The 16,560-nt window shown below is 45.5% G+C and overlaps 2 protein-coding genes across 3 annotated transcripts; one reads left to right on the forward strand and one right to left on the reverse strand.

The window, feature by feature from the left end:
• The first annotated feature begins 881 nt into the window (after window positions 1-881).
• ctr9 (CTR9 component of Paf1/RNA polymerase II complex) lies at window positions 882-8,937 on the forward strand. Its single transcript, XM_077023630.1, has 23 exons — window positions 882-1,022; window positions 1,529-1,627; window positions 1,719-1,958; window positions 2,060-2,177; window positions 2,323-2,412; window positions 2,518-2,774; window positions 2,886-2,993; window positions 3,081-3,317; window positions 3,427-3,516; window positions 3,678-3,806; window positions 3,943-4,126; window positions 4,212-4,300; window positions 4,377-4,562; window positions 4,719-4,806; window positions 5,013-5,161; window positions 5,254-5,370; window positions 5,482-5,627; window positions 6,956-7,027; window positions 7,140-7,422; window positions 7,511-7,665; window positions 7,768-7,861; window positions 7,958-8,070; window positions 8,162-8,937. Exons 1-23 carry the CDS (start codon window positions 978-980, stop codon window positions 8,553-8,555), a joined length of 3,483 nt encoding a protein of 1,160 aa, XP_076879745.1. The 5' UTR covers window positions 882-977; the 3' UTR covers window positions 8,556-8,937.
• Window positions 8,938-9,539: 602 nt separating this feature from the next.
• Window positions 9,540-16,275, reverse strand: eif4g2a (eukaryotic translation initiation factor 4, gamma 2a). 2 transcript variants are annotated; one of them, XM_077023632.1, is made up of 19 exons: window positions 16,169-16,275; window positions 15,555-15,680; window positions 15,089-15,191; window positions 14,847-14,978; window positions 14,670-14,736; window positions 14,431-14,582; window positions 14,234-14,344; window positions 13,605-13,787; window positions 13,382-13,514; window positions 13,111-13,265; window positions 12,915-13,022; window positions 12,547-12,672; window positions 12,352-12,456; window positions 12,049-12,264; window positions 11,708-11,966; window positions 11,395-11,599; window positions 11,094-11,302; window positions 10,870-10,991; window positions 9,540-10,772 (listed from the first exon to the last, which is right to left on the reverse strand). In XM_077023632.1, the coding sequence occupies exons 6-19, from the start codon at window positions 14,512-14,514 to the stop codon at window positions 10,707-10,709; spliced, it is 2,082 nt and encodes a 693-aa protein (XP_076879747.1). In that variant the 5' UTR covers window positions 14,515-14,582; window positions 14,670-14,736; window positions 14,847-14,978; window positions 15,089-15,191; window positions 15,555-15,680; window positions 16,169-16,275; the 3' UTR covers window positions 9,540-10,706. The 2 variants fall into 2 exon arrangements, with proteins under 2 accessions (XP_076879747.1, XP_076879746.1); XM_077023631.1 differs by lacking the exon at window positions 16,169-16,275 and adding an exon at window positions 15,838-16,144.
• Between the last annotated feature and the right edge of the window lie 285 nt (window positions 16,276-16,560).

Here is a 16,560-nt window from a genome sequence, read left to right on the forward strand (position 1 = left end):
TGTGCTGTTAAAATAGAACCTCCTCAAGCTGATCTTGAGAGAGGCTGCTTCTGTTTTCATCTTAGACCACACATCAAATCCAGCTGACATGCTTCCCCCACCCCCTGCTCACTTATTCCACTGCCTCTGTACTCATGACAGGACACAATGTCGTAATGGACCGTTTTAATTATCATTCTGCCGTTTTCCATATCAAATGGCCGAGCTAGGGTGATGCTCGAGGCTAATCGCCTTTCCCACTCACTCTCTCTTCTCTCTGTTCCTCATGACATGAACAATAAATAAATATATCAGTGGTTGCTCCGAAATTGAAAGAATAATTGACTGTATAACTGACCACATAAGCTGTTGTTGCTGTTGTTTTCTAAACCGACATGTGTTTGGTGAAGTTAAGTCTTATATATATACAGAGGTGCATAATCCAGGCTCAGAAAGTAAAAGTCCCCACCTGGATTTTGCTTGCTAGATTTTCTAATTAGTGCAATCCAGGTAAAATGAGTGGAATCAACACAATCCAGGAAGCCTGAGCAAAATCCTGGTGAGGACATAGTATTACCAAAAATTATATATTAAGTTTTATATATTACGTTATTAATATTAAGACCTAAATAAAAACATTATATGTAAAATAAGATATACTAATACTAAAAAATATTGAATACATTTTACAATCCATTATAAAAAACAGCGCCTTCACCATGTCATAAAATAAACCATTGGACTCAAATTAATAGAACTCTACATAAATGAATACAATGCTATTAATAGAGGGTTATTAAACTAGTCAGAAAGTTTAAATTAATGTATACTTTCTGAGTACTGTTAATTTGCCATGTTTAGCTTTTGTGGTGACCCCGGAAGTAAAAGACATTGTTGTCCTCAAGAGCAGCAGGTTGTTGGTATCGCTGGAGTACGCGACGGAACATCGCTCCCCATCCCGCTACTCTGGTCAAGTATCGAGGGCTTAAATCGTCAAAATGTCTCGGGGATCCATTGAAATCCCCCTTCGGGACACTGATGAGGTAGGCGGACATTTTACAGATTCAGTTATACTTTCATGAGTATCTTTTTTTGCCTTATATAGTATTAGATAGCTGTGCTAGCTAACCAACTAGCCTGCTAGCTAACGTGAAATATTCGTGCGCCATCGTCGGAAGTTTGTGTGATTGTCTAATGTTCGTGCAATGTTTGTGAGATATACTAGATCGCTTTCTACTTAGCGTAACCTCATTAAAACGAACGAAATGCTCATTTCCAGTAGCTAAGCTTCTTACCACTAAAAATGAAGCTATATAGCTAGTTAGTTGCGTTTTGGTTGGCCAGGTAAGGCTGTTCTATCTGTCTAGATAGAGATCTACAGACGTTAGTGAAAGGTCATGGTAGTGAGTAGTCTTAACTAGCTGAGCTGTTTTGTAATTGTCTAGCTTCAGCTATGCAGGGGAAGCATATATGCATGGCAGGTAAGCTGTGAGGCTGCATTAATTCACGTTTAAATTGTAAATGTAAATGTTTAACCCTCACTCTTTAGGTTATTGAGCTTGACTTTGACCAGCTCCCTGAAGGAGATGAAGTCATCAGTATCCTCAAACAGGAGCACACACAGTTGCACATATGGATTGCGCTTGCTGTGAGTTACAAAATTCGACACGCTATGTTCCGCCCATGCATTCACACGAACACACTGTGGTTGCTAATCTAACACTGTTGTCTTTGCTCAGCTGGAGTATTACAAACAGGGAAAGACGGAGGACTTTGTGAAGCTGCTGGAGGCAGCTCGCATCGATGGAAACCTCGACTACAGAGACCATGAGAAAGACCAGATGACGTGTCTGGACACTTTAGCTGCTTACTATGTGCAGCAGGCTCGCAAGGAGAAGAACAAGGATGCAAAGAAAGACCTGATTAACCAGTCCACCCTTCTGTACACCATGGCAGACAAGATCATCATGTATGATCAGGTCAGAGAAAATCAGTGTTTTTTCATTAAAGCATGTTGAGATGGATGTGGCCTGTCGTGTGTCCTGACAAAGTTGGTATCTTGCCTGCGTGTTCGTATCAGAACCACTTGCTGGGAAGAGCCTGCTTTTGTCTCCTGGAAGGGGATAAAATGGACCAGGCAGATGCACAGTTTCACTTTGTCCTGAACCAGTCCACAAACAACATCCCCGCACTGCTAGGTTGGTTAAGATTAAATTTCATCAGCGTTTGTTTCAAATCTTTATTCAAGTTTTATCTTCTGCAGTGTATATGCAGTATAGATAAAAGTAAATTGAAAAAGGTGTCTTCCATTTTGTGTAAACGTTATGCCGTTGTCTTTTCCAGGTAAAGCTTGCATCTCTTTCAATAAGAAGGATTACAGGGGAGCTTTAGCTTACTATAAAAAAGCACTACGAACAAATCCTGGTTGCCCAGGTGAGCTTGCTGAGTTTTATATTAATTTACTCTATATTGGTGCATTACAAAATAGTTTGTCTTGTTGATATCTGGAGCTCAACGCTGCCTGTATCTCATCTGCAGCTGAAGTGAGGCTTGGGATGGGTCATTGCTTCGTTAAGCTCAACAAGCTGGAGAAGGCTCGCTTGGCTTTCGGCCGTGCCCTGGAGCTGAACCCGAAGTGTGTGGGAGCCCTGGTGGGTTTGGCTGTCCTCGAGCTCAACAACAAAGAGGCAGACTCCATCAAGAATGGAGTACAGCTGCTCTCCAGGGCTTACACCATCGACCCGAGTAACCCCATGGTGCTCAACCACCTCGCCAACCACTTCTTCTTTAAAAAGGTAACCGCATTAGACATGATGGGCGATTTTTATTTTATTTTTCTCCGGTTTGTCCAATGTTTCTCCATGCAGATGGTTGCGTGTTGATCTCGATTATGTTTGTGATTTCAGGACTACAGCAAAGTCCAGCACCTGGCCCTTCACGCTTTCCACAACACGGAGGTGGAGGCCATGCAGGCGGAGAGCTGCTATCAGCTGGCTCGCTCCTTCCATGTCCAGGTAGAGCGAGCCAGAGCACCACAGCTCTGGAGGAAGTCGTGCTGGTCCCATGGTGTTGATGCTGAACCTCTGCTCTTTGCTTTGTAGGAGGATTACGACCAGGCTTTCCAGTATTACTACCAGGCCACTCAGTTCGCCTCCTCCACGTTCGTCTTGCCGTTCTTTGGCCTGGGCCAGATGTACGTGTACCGCAGAGACAAAGAAAATGCTGCCCAGTGCTTTGAGAAGGTGTTGAAGGCTTACCCCAATAACTACGAAACGATGAAAATCCTTGGGTCACTTTACGCTACTTCAGAGGACCAGGAGAAGAGAGACATCGCAAAAGTATGTTTAGGTTGCTGTCTGAAGAAGTAAAAAAGTGTTTTACTTAATTGTGTTAAAATGCAATACCAGTCGGATCTTTTTCTGAGTGTGTCCTGACTATACCTTGTAGGGTCATCTAAAGAAGGTCACTGAGCAATACCCCGATGACGTAGAGGCCTGGATTGAGCTTGCTCAGATTTTGGAACAGACCGACATTCAGGTAAAATATAAATGTATTTGCATAGGACTATGTAATGATATGTAATTAATATGTAATTATTATTCATAATTAACAATGTAATTCATATCCTTTAATTGTACAGATGAGTTATCATGTCTTTTCTAACAATTCCCTAATCCCAATTCCGTTCGCCCTGCCAGGGTGCACTCTCGGCATACGGAACAGCAACGCGTATACTCCAGGAGAAGGTCCAAGCTGACGTGCCTCCTGAGATCCTCAACAATCTTGGAGCGCTACACTTTAGACTGGGGAACCTTGGGGAAGCAAAGGTATAAACGGACCAATCGGAAGATCACAACATGACCAGAGGTCGCTCGATACCTTTTAGATGACATTTGAACTGGTTTTGTGAGGCATCGAAATGGATTGCAGAATTCCAACCCAGCATGTTTGTGTCGTTGGTAGAAATACTTCCTGGCGTCTCTGGAGAGGGCCAAGGCGGAGGGTGAGCACGATGAGCATTACTACAACGCCATCTCCGTCACCACGTCCTACAACCTGGCCCGACTCTATGAGGCCATGTGCGAGTATCACGAGGCTGAGAAGCTCTACAAGAACATTCTGAGGGAGCATCCGAACTACGTAGACTGTAAGGAACAAACGAAAAAAAACGTGAATGATGGCACTTTAACTCCAGTTAAATAGATAGTCAGGACGATATTTATATGTTGTAGGTTACTTGCGCCTTGGTGCAATGGCCCGTGACAAAGGCAACTTCTATGAAGCCTCAGATTGGTTCAAAGAAGCTCTTCAGATCAACCAGGTAGTGGTGGTTTTTTTTATTTTATTTTATCTTCTGACATTGGGAGTCATTATTTGTGGGTTTCTGTGCCCTGCAGGATCACCCAGATGCTTGGTCCCTTATTGGGAATCTCCACCTGGCCAAACAAGAGTGGGGTCCTGGCCAGAAGAAGTTTGAGCGCATCCTGAAGCAGCCGTCTACTCAGAACGATACCTACTCCATGCTTGCGCTAGGCAACGTGTGGCTGCAAACTCTGCACCAGCCTACAAGGGATCGAGAAAAGGTGCTTGATGCAGTGTAGGGCGTTCACAAGTGTAAGGGTGGCACCGGTGTACGGGGTTCACCAGTATAGGGCGCACACCAGTGCTTGTGTGTTCTTGGAGGGGAAAGGTCTGTACCACACCCGTTGGCTCATCTACTCTTATTTTTTTGGTCACAGGAAAAAAGGCACCAGGACCGCGCGCTAGCAATTTATAAACAAGTTCTGAGGAATGACTCCAAGAACCTGTATGCTGCCAACGGAATAGGTATGTGCCTGCCATGTTGACGTCTACGGCGCATTCACGCTTGACTTGCACTCGTTCTGTTTTCTTGATGTCACAACATGGCTGTAAATGGTTGAAATGTTTCTTCGGTTTGTCTCCATTTCAAGCGTGATTTCACCCTACGTTTGTTTATTCAGTCTGTCGTGGATCTCGCTGATGTGCCATTGGCTTTAATGCGTCTGTCGCAGGGGCGGTTTTGGCCCACAAGGGTTATTTCCGCGAGGCTCGTGACGTGTTCGCGCAGGTGAGGGAGGCGACGGCTGATATCAGTGACGTCTGGCTGAACCTAGCGCACATATACGTGGAGCAGAAACAGTACATCAGTGCTGTGCAGATGGTGAGAGAGCGAGAGTTGCTCAGAGAGACACAGACTTTCTTCAGCTCAGACAGGACCTGACGCCTCGCTCCTTTTTACTTTTGCGTCCCCAGTATGAGAACTGCCTGAAGAAGTTTTACAAACACCAGAACACGGAGGTGCTGCTGTACCTGGCGCGGGCCCTCTTCAAGTGCGGCAAACTCCAGGAGTGCAAGCAGATGCTGTTGCGGGTACGTGTACGAGTCACACGGAGACCCAGAGCAGACCTTTGCTGGTCTTCTGCCTCACTGATGTGGTTTTCGTGCTCTCCCCTACGCTGACCTGCAAACTACCGTCGTCAGGCGCGGCACGTGGCCCCCAGCGACACCGTGCTGATGTTCAACGTGGCTCTGGTGCTGCAGAGGCTGGCCACGCTGGTGCTGAAGGACGAGAAGAGCAACCTGAAGGCCGTGTTGAGTGCCGTGAAGGAGCTGGAGCTGGCCCACAGGTGAGTTGGCATTAGTGCTGGGCGATATGACCAAAATTCTATATCACGGTATTTTTTAAAATTATATCGGTTTCACGGTATTTGATGGTTTTCCCCCCCGTGCATGATGACTGCATTGATTATGAAAAGAATTACTGCAGTAGAGTAATTCAGAGTACCCTATTCCACTGTTAGAAAAATGTAATACAGATTTGCATGGCCCCACATGATCAGTTTTCATATGGTAGCACTTAAGTAGTGAATGAATCATATAGCATGACAGTTGCAGTAAAAATGTTAAACCTTTTATTTAAAACATTTTTCAGACAACATCAAAACTGTAGGTTTATACAACTTATGTGAACCAGCTACACGTAATATTATAAATTGCACACCAGTTTGTTAATAACAAATAAGAGGTATTTAGACATAAAGTAGGGCTTTTTGTCAATGGTTGTATTGAACTGAAAAGTCCCAAATATCTTGCCTTTTAATTAAATAACATAATATTTAATCAAATAAAAAATAACAGTGGTCGAAAACTGGGGAGATGGTACCATCTCTTTTAATGTGATAAAAATCGAGTTATTTTGAATCATTTCGACCATATGTGTATTTATACAAATATATAACTTAAGCTGAAGGTGCTGGAAAATATTGAAAATGTACCTTGAATGTTCCGTACAAGTGTTTGAATTCCACCTTGTTAAGGTGTATGAACCCTGCAAACATAACTTGGCGCAAAACACAGCGCTGAAGAGCAGAACGCGCAAAGTTACAAAAATCGAGAGGTGCACGACCTCGCGACAGTGGAGCCACCGTGATTGTGTCATTTTTGCGGTGGGTTGTGCAGCACGTTGCTCGTTACCACTAGCCGCGACAACTTTTGCTCGACAGCATTTGCAGTAAGTGAATGTTTGGTCCACGTTCGACCTTTTAAAACCCTGTATACTTCCTGACAACAGACAGCTCCTTTCTTTGGTAAAAGTTCCTTTGGGGCATCATCTTTTACTTCAATGTTTGGTAGAATTTCTGGTTCAGAACGTCCCTCGTTTTCTGCAAGCTAGATTTGCCCTCTGTTACTGAGCCGCTAAGCATACATGCAATAAAAATCGTCCCTTAAGAAACATTTAACGACCGTTCTGCGTTCCGGACATGTTTAGGCTATTTAAACCGGTGTGGCTGGTATATGAACAATTCTTATCAAAACAAAAATAAAAACCAGTTTTCGGTGTGAACCAGTATACTGCCCAGCACTAGTTGGCATCCTCGCGTCCGGACGGACCCGCAACCCGTGGTACCTGTTTATGACTCTGTACCTGTTAACACAACTCTCCTTGCTCACACAGATACTTCAGCTACCTCAGTAAGGCAGGAGACAAGATGAGGTTTGACCTAGCCCTTGCAGCGAGCGAAGCCAGGTAGGTGATGGCTTGATGTTTGGCAGATCGTCAGTAGTCTGGACCTGCCTGAGAACTCGGAGGGCGGACGGGCCGGTACCCGAGTGACATTGTTCACCTGACGGTCTTGCAGGCAGTGCTCCGACTTGCTGAGTCAGGCGCAATACCACGTGGCCCGGGCCCGCAAGCAGGACGAAGAGGAGAAGGAGCTGCGTGCCAAGCAGGACCAGGAGCGGGAGGTCCTGAGGCAGCAACTGCTCCGCGAGCAGGAGGAGAAGAAGGTGCGGGAGGCCGAGGAGCAGAAGAAGCTGCTGGAGCAGAGAGCTCAGTATGTGGAGAAGACCAAGAGCCTCCTCAACTTCACCGATGAAATGAAGGAGGCAGCCAAGGAGAAGAAGAAAGGAAGCAGCGGACGTGTGAGTGTCTGCCGGCTCTGGCCGTCTCGAAGTGGCCATATTTACGCTCGAATGCTTTGCCAATACCTTGCGTTTTCTTCTTCGTCAGCGCAAGAAGGGAGGGGAGTACGACGACTTTGTTAACGACGACTCCGATGAAGAGCTGCCCATTAAGAGGAAGAAGAAGAAGAAGGGCGACAGCGGGAGTGAGCCGGAGGTGGAAGGAGAAGAAGGAGAGAGGAGACCCCGCAAGAAGAGGAGGAGGTGAGGGCTTGTGGGCGCTGGAGGAGGTGGTGTTGGTTGATTTTGGGAGGAAGTGGCTGGACCGCGCTTCACTTACCGTTGTTCTCTTCTCTGCTATTCTAGGCCAACTAAAGGGGGGGAAAATGGAAGCGATGAAGAGGGAGGCTCAAGGCCCAAGAAGCAGCGTAGACCGAGAGAGCGCAAGAGCTTTGAACGTGTATGAACCTCCTCTCTCGTACCTCTTTTTAAATTTTTTTTTATTGTATTGTACTTAATGTTTTTGAATAATCAAAGCCATTTTTCCCCCTCCTAGCCCAAACCTGAGCGCATGCCACCGTCTCTTAAAGGGAAGATCAAGTCCAAAGCCATTATCTCTTCCTCCGATTCCTCCTCTGATGAGGATGGCTTGAAAATCGCCGAGGACAGGCAAGTCGGGAGATGCTGCGGCTAATTTGCTAAAAAAAAAATTTCATTTGTAATGTCTGTTCCGCAGTTCTGACCAGGTTCTCTTACCCAGGAACCCACCGGACAGCGGCTCCGGTTCGGACGACGGAGGCCACCAGAAGCGTATTGCCTCCGACAGCGAGTCAGACGAAGAGCGCAACCGCTCGGCGAGCGAGGGCGGCAGTCCTCGGCGCTCCGGCAACTCGGACGTGGATGACTCTGGAAGCGATCAGCCGGTGAAGAGAAAGAGGGTTCGGCAGCAGTCCGACTCGGAGCAGTCGGAGGACGAGAGCAAGAGGAGCCGCTCGGAAGGGTCCGAGGACGAGTCGCAGCCCAGATCGCCCGCGGCGGTGTCGGAGCAGGGATCGGACAATGAAGACTCGCCCCGGCGGTCCGAGAACGAGTCCGAGCCTGAGGGATCAAACAATGAAGCCTCAAACCGAGGCTCTGAAGACGAGAGTGACTGAGTCCAGAGACTTGGCAGAAGGTGTTAGTCATGATGTGAACACATCCAGACCATCTACGCCATTTTCCCCCTTGTTGGTTATTGTAGCTGACATGTTTGTGGTTTGTTTTTTGTGACATCTTGGCTTGTCAGAAAGCAAATAATACTGATGATCTTTACAGATTTTCTCCATTGAGGGACAGAAAACATTCTAAGGCAGTGTTAGAAGGAAACACTGTACTTGTAAATTCCTTTCTTAGCTTTTTGCTATTTGGTGAATATTTCAGAATAAACCAAGATAATGCCCAAATGTTCAACAGTAAGGAATCCAGTATAACATGTACATTTATAAACTGCATTTAAATACTAAAAATAAATAATTTTGAAACCACATTCTTTTTGCAGGTATTGAATGATTAATCCCACATCCAGATGGAGATGTGATATTGTAATATTGTTTTGTGCTTCTACCTGTACCAGCACCGCCCAGGGGTGGGCTGTTCTCAGCACAGCTGCGATGCTGGCGTGGTAGTAGGTGGTGTTCTGGCTTCACTGTTGGGCTCAGCAGAGCTGCTGAAATCTGCAGCTGTTAAGTTTGCATTGCTGGGTTCAGAATGATCGGTCAAATGTCTAGTCAGTGGTTCTGTGGTCAGAAACTGAAAAAGTTGATTTTTGTTGAAACACTGGGCAAGCCAGCAAATGGGGTGTAATCTGTGATGTACACCTACATGTACTGAGGTCCAAGTCATGAATAAGCAGATGTCAGTAATAGTGTAGTTATGTGTAATATGTGACATTCTGTTGAGTATTAGTTGTATAAGAGAAACAATTGTCTTGAAGTGAAAATATTGGTGGATTATTTAAGAAGGTGCTTGTAAAGTTTTTGAAGGAGGACAGACATCAGCTACTGGTTTAGCAAAGATGTTACAAATACAAAAGGCAGGACTCATCCCAATGGATGTGTGTAGATGGCTGTCGTGTACAAGCATTCACATGCACAAAGCCAGTCGGTCCTGGTGTGTAACTTTATTGAAAGTTAAGCAAGTGGTACACAGAACATTCTGAGCTCTTGAATCTTACAGTAACACTTTAAATAGCAAGTAGCTCATTGTACAGATGTATGCCACAATTGCATCAATTGTTATTGTTCTACCTAACGATAAAGCATCAATTGTTTTTTCATGATAAAGTTCAATAAATATCTATTAGATATTACGGCAAACAGACTTAGGTTCATAAGCAGAGTGGTTTGCAAAGTGGACATCATTACCAATTTCATCTAACTTTATTTTACCAATTAAAAGTAGTTTAAATTTAAAAATTCATGTTTAAACACTGCTGTTCTAATCAAAAGTTGTTGCATCTGAACAGGCCATGTTTGGTAATCCCTGAACATGCTGTAAAGAGAAAAAAAATAATTCAAGTATCAAAGTTTGACAAGAAATGGAGGGGGACAAACAGGGGCCAATTTAAAAAAAAAAAAAAAAAAAAAAAAAGGCTGTATAACCATTTCTTCGCCCATGGCTTTCCCGTTAACCTCACGCATGCACACAGACGCACAAAAAAAGCCTTACCATCCAATCAAAGCAAGAAGGTAAACCATGTTTACAAGCACCGCACAGGTTTGGAGTTTTTGCACCCCCTCCCCTCCTCCGCCCTTGAGGATGAACCGAATTCAACCCAGCGTACTAAACCCATTACTAAAAAGAGGTAGAAATAAACTTACGACTAAAAATGTATGGTTTCCAATTATTACAGTCGAGGATTCTCTGTAACAATCATGGGAGCATATTGCAACAACTCATGACACTGAGCACAAAGTGCGTTTCTACAGTTGTGTTATAGTAGACAGCAGAAGGAAAACGGTTCTTGCAAATACATTTAAAAAAAAGCAAAACAAGCAGTTTCAAGCCGCTAATACAATTTCTTAGGTGTTTCAGGACAGACAGTAAACCATTACATGCTTTAAATGAAGAAAGCAGGGGTGGGAAAGGGCAAAACCAAAAACAAGCACAGTGGAATGAAGTTCAGCGATGCAGGTGATCTGAAGTAAAGGGTTATACAACATAAGGGGAAGGGACTGAGGGGGAGAGGGTGACAACACAGTGGGCTGAAAAAAAAAAAAAAAAAAAAAAAAGTTACATCTTTGCACGGTAAGGCTTTGGCTGGTTTCTTAGTCAGCCTCCTCTTCAGATTCCTCCTCTTCTGCAGTCTCCAGCCAGGTAAGCCACTGGTTCACCTGAACAGGTGAGAAATACAGGAAAACAAAAAGGGTTAGGACACAAGAACAGCGTGATCGACCCGTTTGAAAATGGAATCACGCGCCGAGCACGCACCTGGAACAGAGCTTTTCCTTTGCCAGGAAACTCTTGGGAAATATCTTCTTTCCATGCAAGGAAGGCTTCTTCTTCAATTATCTCCATATCGTAGAAGTTGACAAAGTAGCGTAGTAACATTCCTGAGGGGGAGACGTACGTGGTTATTCACTTCTGCCAAGATCCACAGTCCCACCCAGAACACGCTGCTCAGGTACCGCTCGCCTCACCCTCGAGACACGTACCTTTGGGAAAAGCCTGGGTGTTGCAGTGCACCTGCAGCGCGTACAGGGCACTGACTTGCAGGTCCACGTGATCATGCAGGAATTTTTGCATCACCGGTTTGAAGGCAAGTAGCAGCTGCTTCTCCTGGTCGAGCTGTTCTTTCGAAGGCGCCGATAATTGGTCTTCACACTCTGTGGTATACATCTCGTGGAAAATGTACTGCAGAAAGCTGAAGAAAGAGGAAGTTTGGGGGGGGGGGTGTGTGAGTCACATGGTACCATGGAACCCAGACAGAGCTCGCTGGAGAGAAACGGGTCATACCTGGTCATCAGGATGTTGACGAAACCCTTATCGGTGTGAAGCCGAGGTGAGATGTTGTCCTTGATCCACTTGTAGATGGACTGAGGCGCTGGGTCCACTTTGATCTGCATCAGCAGCTCCTTCTCCAGCTTCATGAGTGGGAACAAGAAGCTCAGACCCTTTCCCTCCAAAATCTCCAACATGCGGTCCTTGTTCTGATCTATCTCTGCGCGCGCACACAAACACACACGTCAGTCAACAGCAAGAATCTTACACACGTGTTATATACTGAAGAGACAGCAGAAAGCGAGAAAGGAGGGTTAAGGATGAACACCTGGCAACATTTTCTGCATGTTGACTTTGCTCTGCTGGAACAGGTCAGTCAGCCATTCCCGATCCCTCAGCTTGGCTGTTTGCTGAAGGCAGAGCAGGAAGAGGGGGAAGTGGGTGCCGTTCTCCAGAGGGTGGGCCAGATCGGCCACGCTCACGAGCTCGGCGATGATCGCGCGGGCGGCAAACTGTGCCAGGTAGGACTTCACCAGGGGAATGTCCCCCTCCAACTTGGGGGACTGGTCCAAAATGTTAAGGAAAGCCTGTGGAAAAAACACAGGGGTCACGTCTTCAGAGAAACTACCGAAAAATACAATAAAGCCAGTCTTTGCCCATCACACACACCTGCATGAAGTTCTCTCCGGTGATGAGTGCCTCAGCACGAAGGCCGTGGATGAGATGGCTGACATGTTCTTTATCCTCATCCGAGCTGTCGAGGGAGCACACGATGATTTTGCTCAACATCTCCGGTAGGAAGTGTTTGGGAGCCCTCATCTCCCGGACCCCATTCACAGCATCGCCGATGTTCTTGCTGCTTAAATACTCCTTGACGATAGTCTCCTGCAAGAAAGGTGTCACCGTTCAGCAGAGCCGACTCCCTTATAGCGGCGGTGCTCCCCGCGGGTGTGGAGACACGCAGATACGTACAGTCATCTTGAGCAGCTCCTCTTTGGCAGGAGGTGGTTTTTTGTTGGTCTTCTGAGGTTTCTCCTGTATTGGAGGCGGGTTGGTTTTCAGGCCAAGCTGTGGTGGCTGTTGTAAAAACAAAGGGGGAAAAAAAAACATGAATCGTTCTGTTGGAAGGAACGTCTGAGGTCCGGCGTGGACGGTTGACGGGGGTACCTGTCCGAGCGGAGGTGTAGATGTGCGTGGAGGCTGTGCGCTGGGAGGGATCATGGGGAGTTGAGGCTGTAGCTTTGGCACCTGGGCTTTGTTCAGCAGAAACGACTGAGCCGGTCTCAGGCTTATCTGTGCAGGTAAAGAGAAACATTTATGTAAAAGCTGCAGTAGAGCAGAGGTTCATCCCTGTACACCCCCCACACCACCCCTAGATACTGCACAGACTAGAACTACTACAGGGGACCGCAATCTGGAGCTCAAACCCAACCAGTGTCTCGCATGCTGTGGTAGCAGTAAAATTAGCCAGCTCGTCATATGCGAAACTACAGGAAGGGTGGAAAGTCTAGAGGATGCAGGACACACACACACACCTCATCTGCATTCAGCTGTCCCTTCTTGGTGAAGCGAGGTGGCATATCCTTGGACTGAGCTTGCTGTTGAGACGATAGAGTCTGGTTCTGGAACAGCATATTCTGACCCTTTGAAAACAAAAAAGAGGCACAGACCATGAATGCCAATTCACAAGCTAATCCACTGTCACGTGAGCACGCGCACAAACACACCTACCTGACTGGCTTTCATAAAAGACTTATCAAACTGAGACTGTGGAGCAGGAGCCATGTGACCACCGTGGCCGTTGAAGAGGGGATTTGTGCGATGACGGCCCATGGTGGGAGAGTATCGGTCCTGAATAACTCCAGGCCCGGTTCCGATCCCACTACCTACGATCAGACAAGAGTTCAGCTTCATTTGAAGAAATAAAAAATTCAGCACACACCATGGCGTGCTTTAAATTTTCACAAACACCAGAGACAGGTTAGCTCAAGTCACAACGTACCTGGCATTTGTCCAAACATGTCAGCTAATCCTCCAAGAGCTTCTCTGTTCATCCTTGGTGGCATGAAGGGGCTATCTTGAAAGAAGTCAGTCCTCATTCCGGAGGACATAGCTGGTATAAACACACCCAAATCCTATAATAAAAGAAACAAGAATAAAATTAAAATGAAAAAGGAACAAATTAGCAGTAAAGACAGAAGACGAAGTGTGTAAAAGGAACTAGCCTTCACTGCATCCTGGCGGATCTGGTTGATGGTCTTCGGTCCGTTATCAATAAAAGCTTTCCGCGGCACCCAGCAGTTCTCACGCAGCTCCACGGTATCCTGTAGCAGGAAGCGAATCCGCGCAGGCAAGTCCTTGTTGTTCATTAAGGATCGCATACGGCCGAAGTACTGATCCATTAAAGACTGCAAAAGAAATGTAGCCATGAGGAGACGGATGAGACAAGGCGTAGTACACCATACAGCATGGGAGAGCTACACCTAATCCTTTAATTCACTTCTGTTATCCATGTAAATCAATAAGAATTAAAATGTTTAGAAATGCTGCACACTGTTTATCTTGGGTAGCTGCCCGCTGCACAGTGACTCGGCCGTTTAGGGTGCGAGTCTGTGCTACCGAGGCCTGGGAGGGCATTTAGGATTATTTCATTGTTTAAACGGTGTTTTAATAATCTGCCTCAACTACTACTATAAAAAAGGAGAAAAAAAAGGGGGGGGGGGTCCTGTACTGTTGCCCTTGCTGTTGCCCTTGCTTCATGGTTCGCTCCCACACCAAAGCTTACAGAGTTGCAAAAATAGAAGAGATGCATTTCAAGATTCCTGAAGTCTGTTAGTCAGAGGGAAGTGTTTACCTTGGCTTTCTCGTGATCAAGTCTTGGCCCCACGGTTCGCATTATCTGACAGAGGCACTCCAGATCCTCCCCCATATCCTTGAGCTGGACTCTTTTCTTCTTTTCCAAAAGCTGAAGGAGAGAAAGATTTTTAACCACCACTACAAACGAAGGTGAGGAAGAGACCCCAGTACACAGGAGGATCCAACTCAACCTACTGTTTTGATGCACTTATGAAGGATAGACTCATGGATGAGGTCCAGTTTGCCCAGCTCCCCGATGAATTTGATGTTCCCCAGCATTTTAATCTTGGCAATGGCACGTTGCTCCTCTTCCTCAGATGTGAGGGGGCCATCGGTTTTTTCATAGACTGAAGACATTTAAATTTTTAGTAAGGGACAACGTAATACAGATATTTTTCATACTTATTGGTCAGTATTTTAGTAACTGAACTCACTTTCAACATTTCTGGCACGGTTTTCAAATTCATCTTGAAGCTTTGAAATCAGAAGTCTCCTGAATGTCTGAAAGAGGCACAAAAATTAACACCAAAATTCTACATATTAATTAGAATTAGAGTCACTATTAGGAGCACACTATAAAGGAAAAAATAAACAACATCTTGTTTACTTACAGTGCTCTGTTTTTGTGATGACTGGATCTCAGATGATTGGCTGTCAAAGTTCGGTGCATCCTCTGCCAAACGCAGACATAGCTGAGCATATAGCGAGCTATACTTGGGCTCCTCAAGTGCTTTGTCCACAATCTGTTCAGGAGTGAACAATAACGTGAACATTTACCAAGCAAAACTAAACAAAGACAAGCGAGGTGCACCGAAATGTGTACAAGAGTCAGAAGAGGCAACGTCTGACTTACCAGCAAGATGATTCCTTTGAGAACAAGCTTTGAATCCACACCCACATTCAGAAGCTCAAGGCATAGCTTGTCGAACTTCTCAGGGGTCAGCTTATTAAGTATGCTATCATTAAGAACAAACACACTCAGTTTTGAGAAACTCAATATTTATGCAATTTCTCAAGCCATTGCAATCCCTTGTACTCAATAGCGCATGGTCAATTACCATGAAGTGACATTTCTCTGCGCTTAGAACAGGACAGAGTGCAGAGTCAAAATGTTCGTAATAACAGATGCCTCAGGGTAGTGGTTGAGACAGCCTTGTTAACCACTACCATTAGACTTTCATTATGAGAGCAGTGCTGGTCTGGCATCATTCTTTACTAACTGCAGAGAAACATGACAAAAGTCTTGAGGTAATCAACCATTTGCTACAGATGCAATAGACCAGGATTACACAGCTCCTTGAGCAAGGTGGAGAACTCACCCTCTCACTTTTCTGAAGATTGCATCGTGTCGTTCTTTTTCATTGGAGGAGCTGACATCTCGTCTAGTGCTTCGTGAAGGAACCCATCTCTGAACGCTAGGCCCTGGGGTTTTCCCCAGGAACTCGCTGTTAAAGCAAAAACAAGACCAGCACTTCTTAAAGCAAGAATAATTATATATATATTTTTGTCCATATTAATGCAATACCAAATATTGGAGCTACAAAAAATGTACACTTTTACTAAAAACCACACATACTGCATACACAACTTCGTTATGTATACCTGTTGCCGACAGTCTTGGGAAAGTGCTGAGGCGCACCCCTACCACCTCCTCCCCCCGAAGAAGCACTGTAGAACCCAAGCATGAGGAAACACTAAACTAATTTGATTTAAGGCTCAAGGGATTCAGAGGATGTGGTTTAATAACACCAAGTTTATGCTCAAGAGGTTCACATCCTCTCCACAAGTGTGCTCAGCCCATCATGGCCTCGCTCGAAGAAAAAATAATAATAATAACTTGCCAAGCATGCCAAAGAACGGTTAGTAAATAAACCCCAAGTTTTTAATCAGACTGAAATGTGCAGTACAGCCACCATTTCGTAGTACAACTCACCTGACACGAGAAGCACCCCCCTCTGCGATCACACTCTCCACTTTGGCGGCTTGACAACGATGGACACTCAAAAAGAATAATATCGAAAGGGTGGGGTGGAAAAAACGACCTTTAAGAAAAAGAAACACAAGCGGTCATTTAACTCTTGATTAAACAACCGAGTATTGGCCTAGTGTTACCAAGGCCTGGAGCATAAAGGAAGGACAATAACGTGGCACTTATAAGGATAAGAAACAGGATCTGGATTATTCATATTGCCAATATTACAGGGAGAGTGGTTGGGGTGGTCGGTTATGTACGACCATCTGACATGGAGGTAAAAATGTAAAATGTGGAGACGCAGGGCCCTGCAGGGTCTGTTGCCTTGACTGGGACAAAAGGCTCCTGCCATG

Source organism: Brachyhypopomus gauderio, chromosome 12 (genome assembly GCF_052324685.1).
Source record: "Brachyhypopomus gauderio isolate BG-103 chromosome 12, BGAUD_0.2, whole genome shotgun sequence".
Taxonomy (NCBI): domain Eukaryota; kingdom Metazoa; phylum Chordata; class Actinopteri; order Gymnotiformes; family Hypopomidae; genus Brachyhypopomus; species Brachyhypopomus gauderio.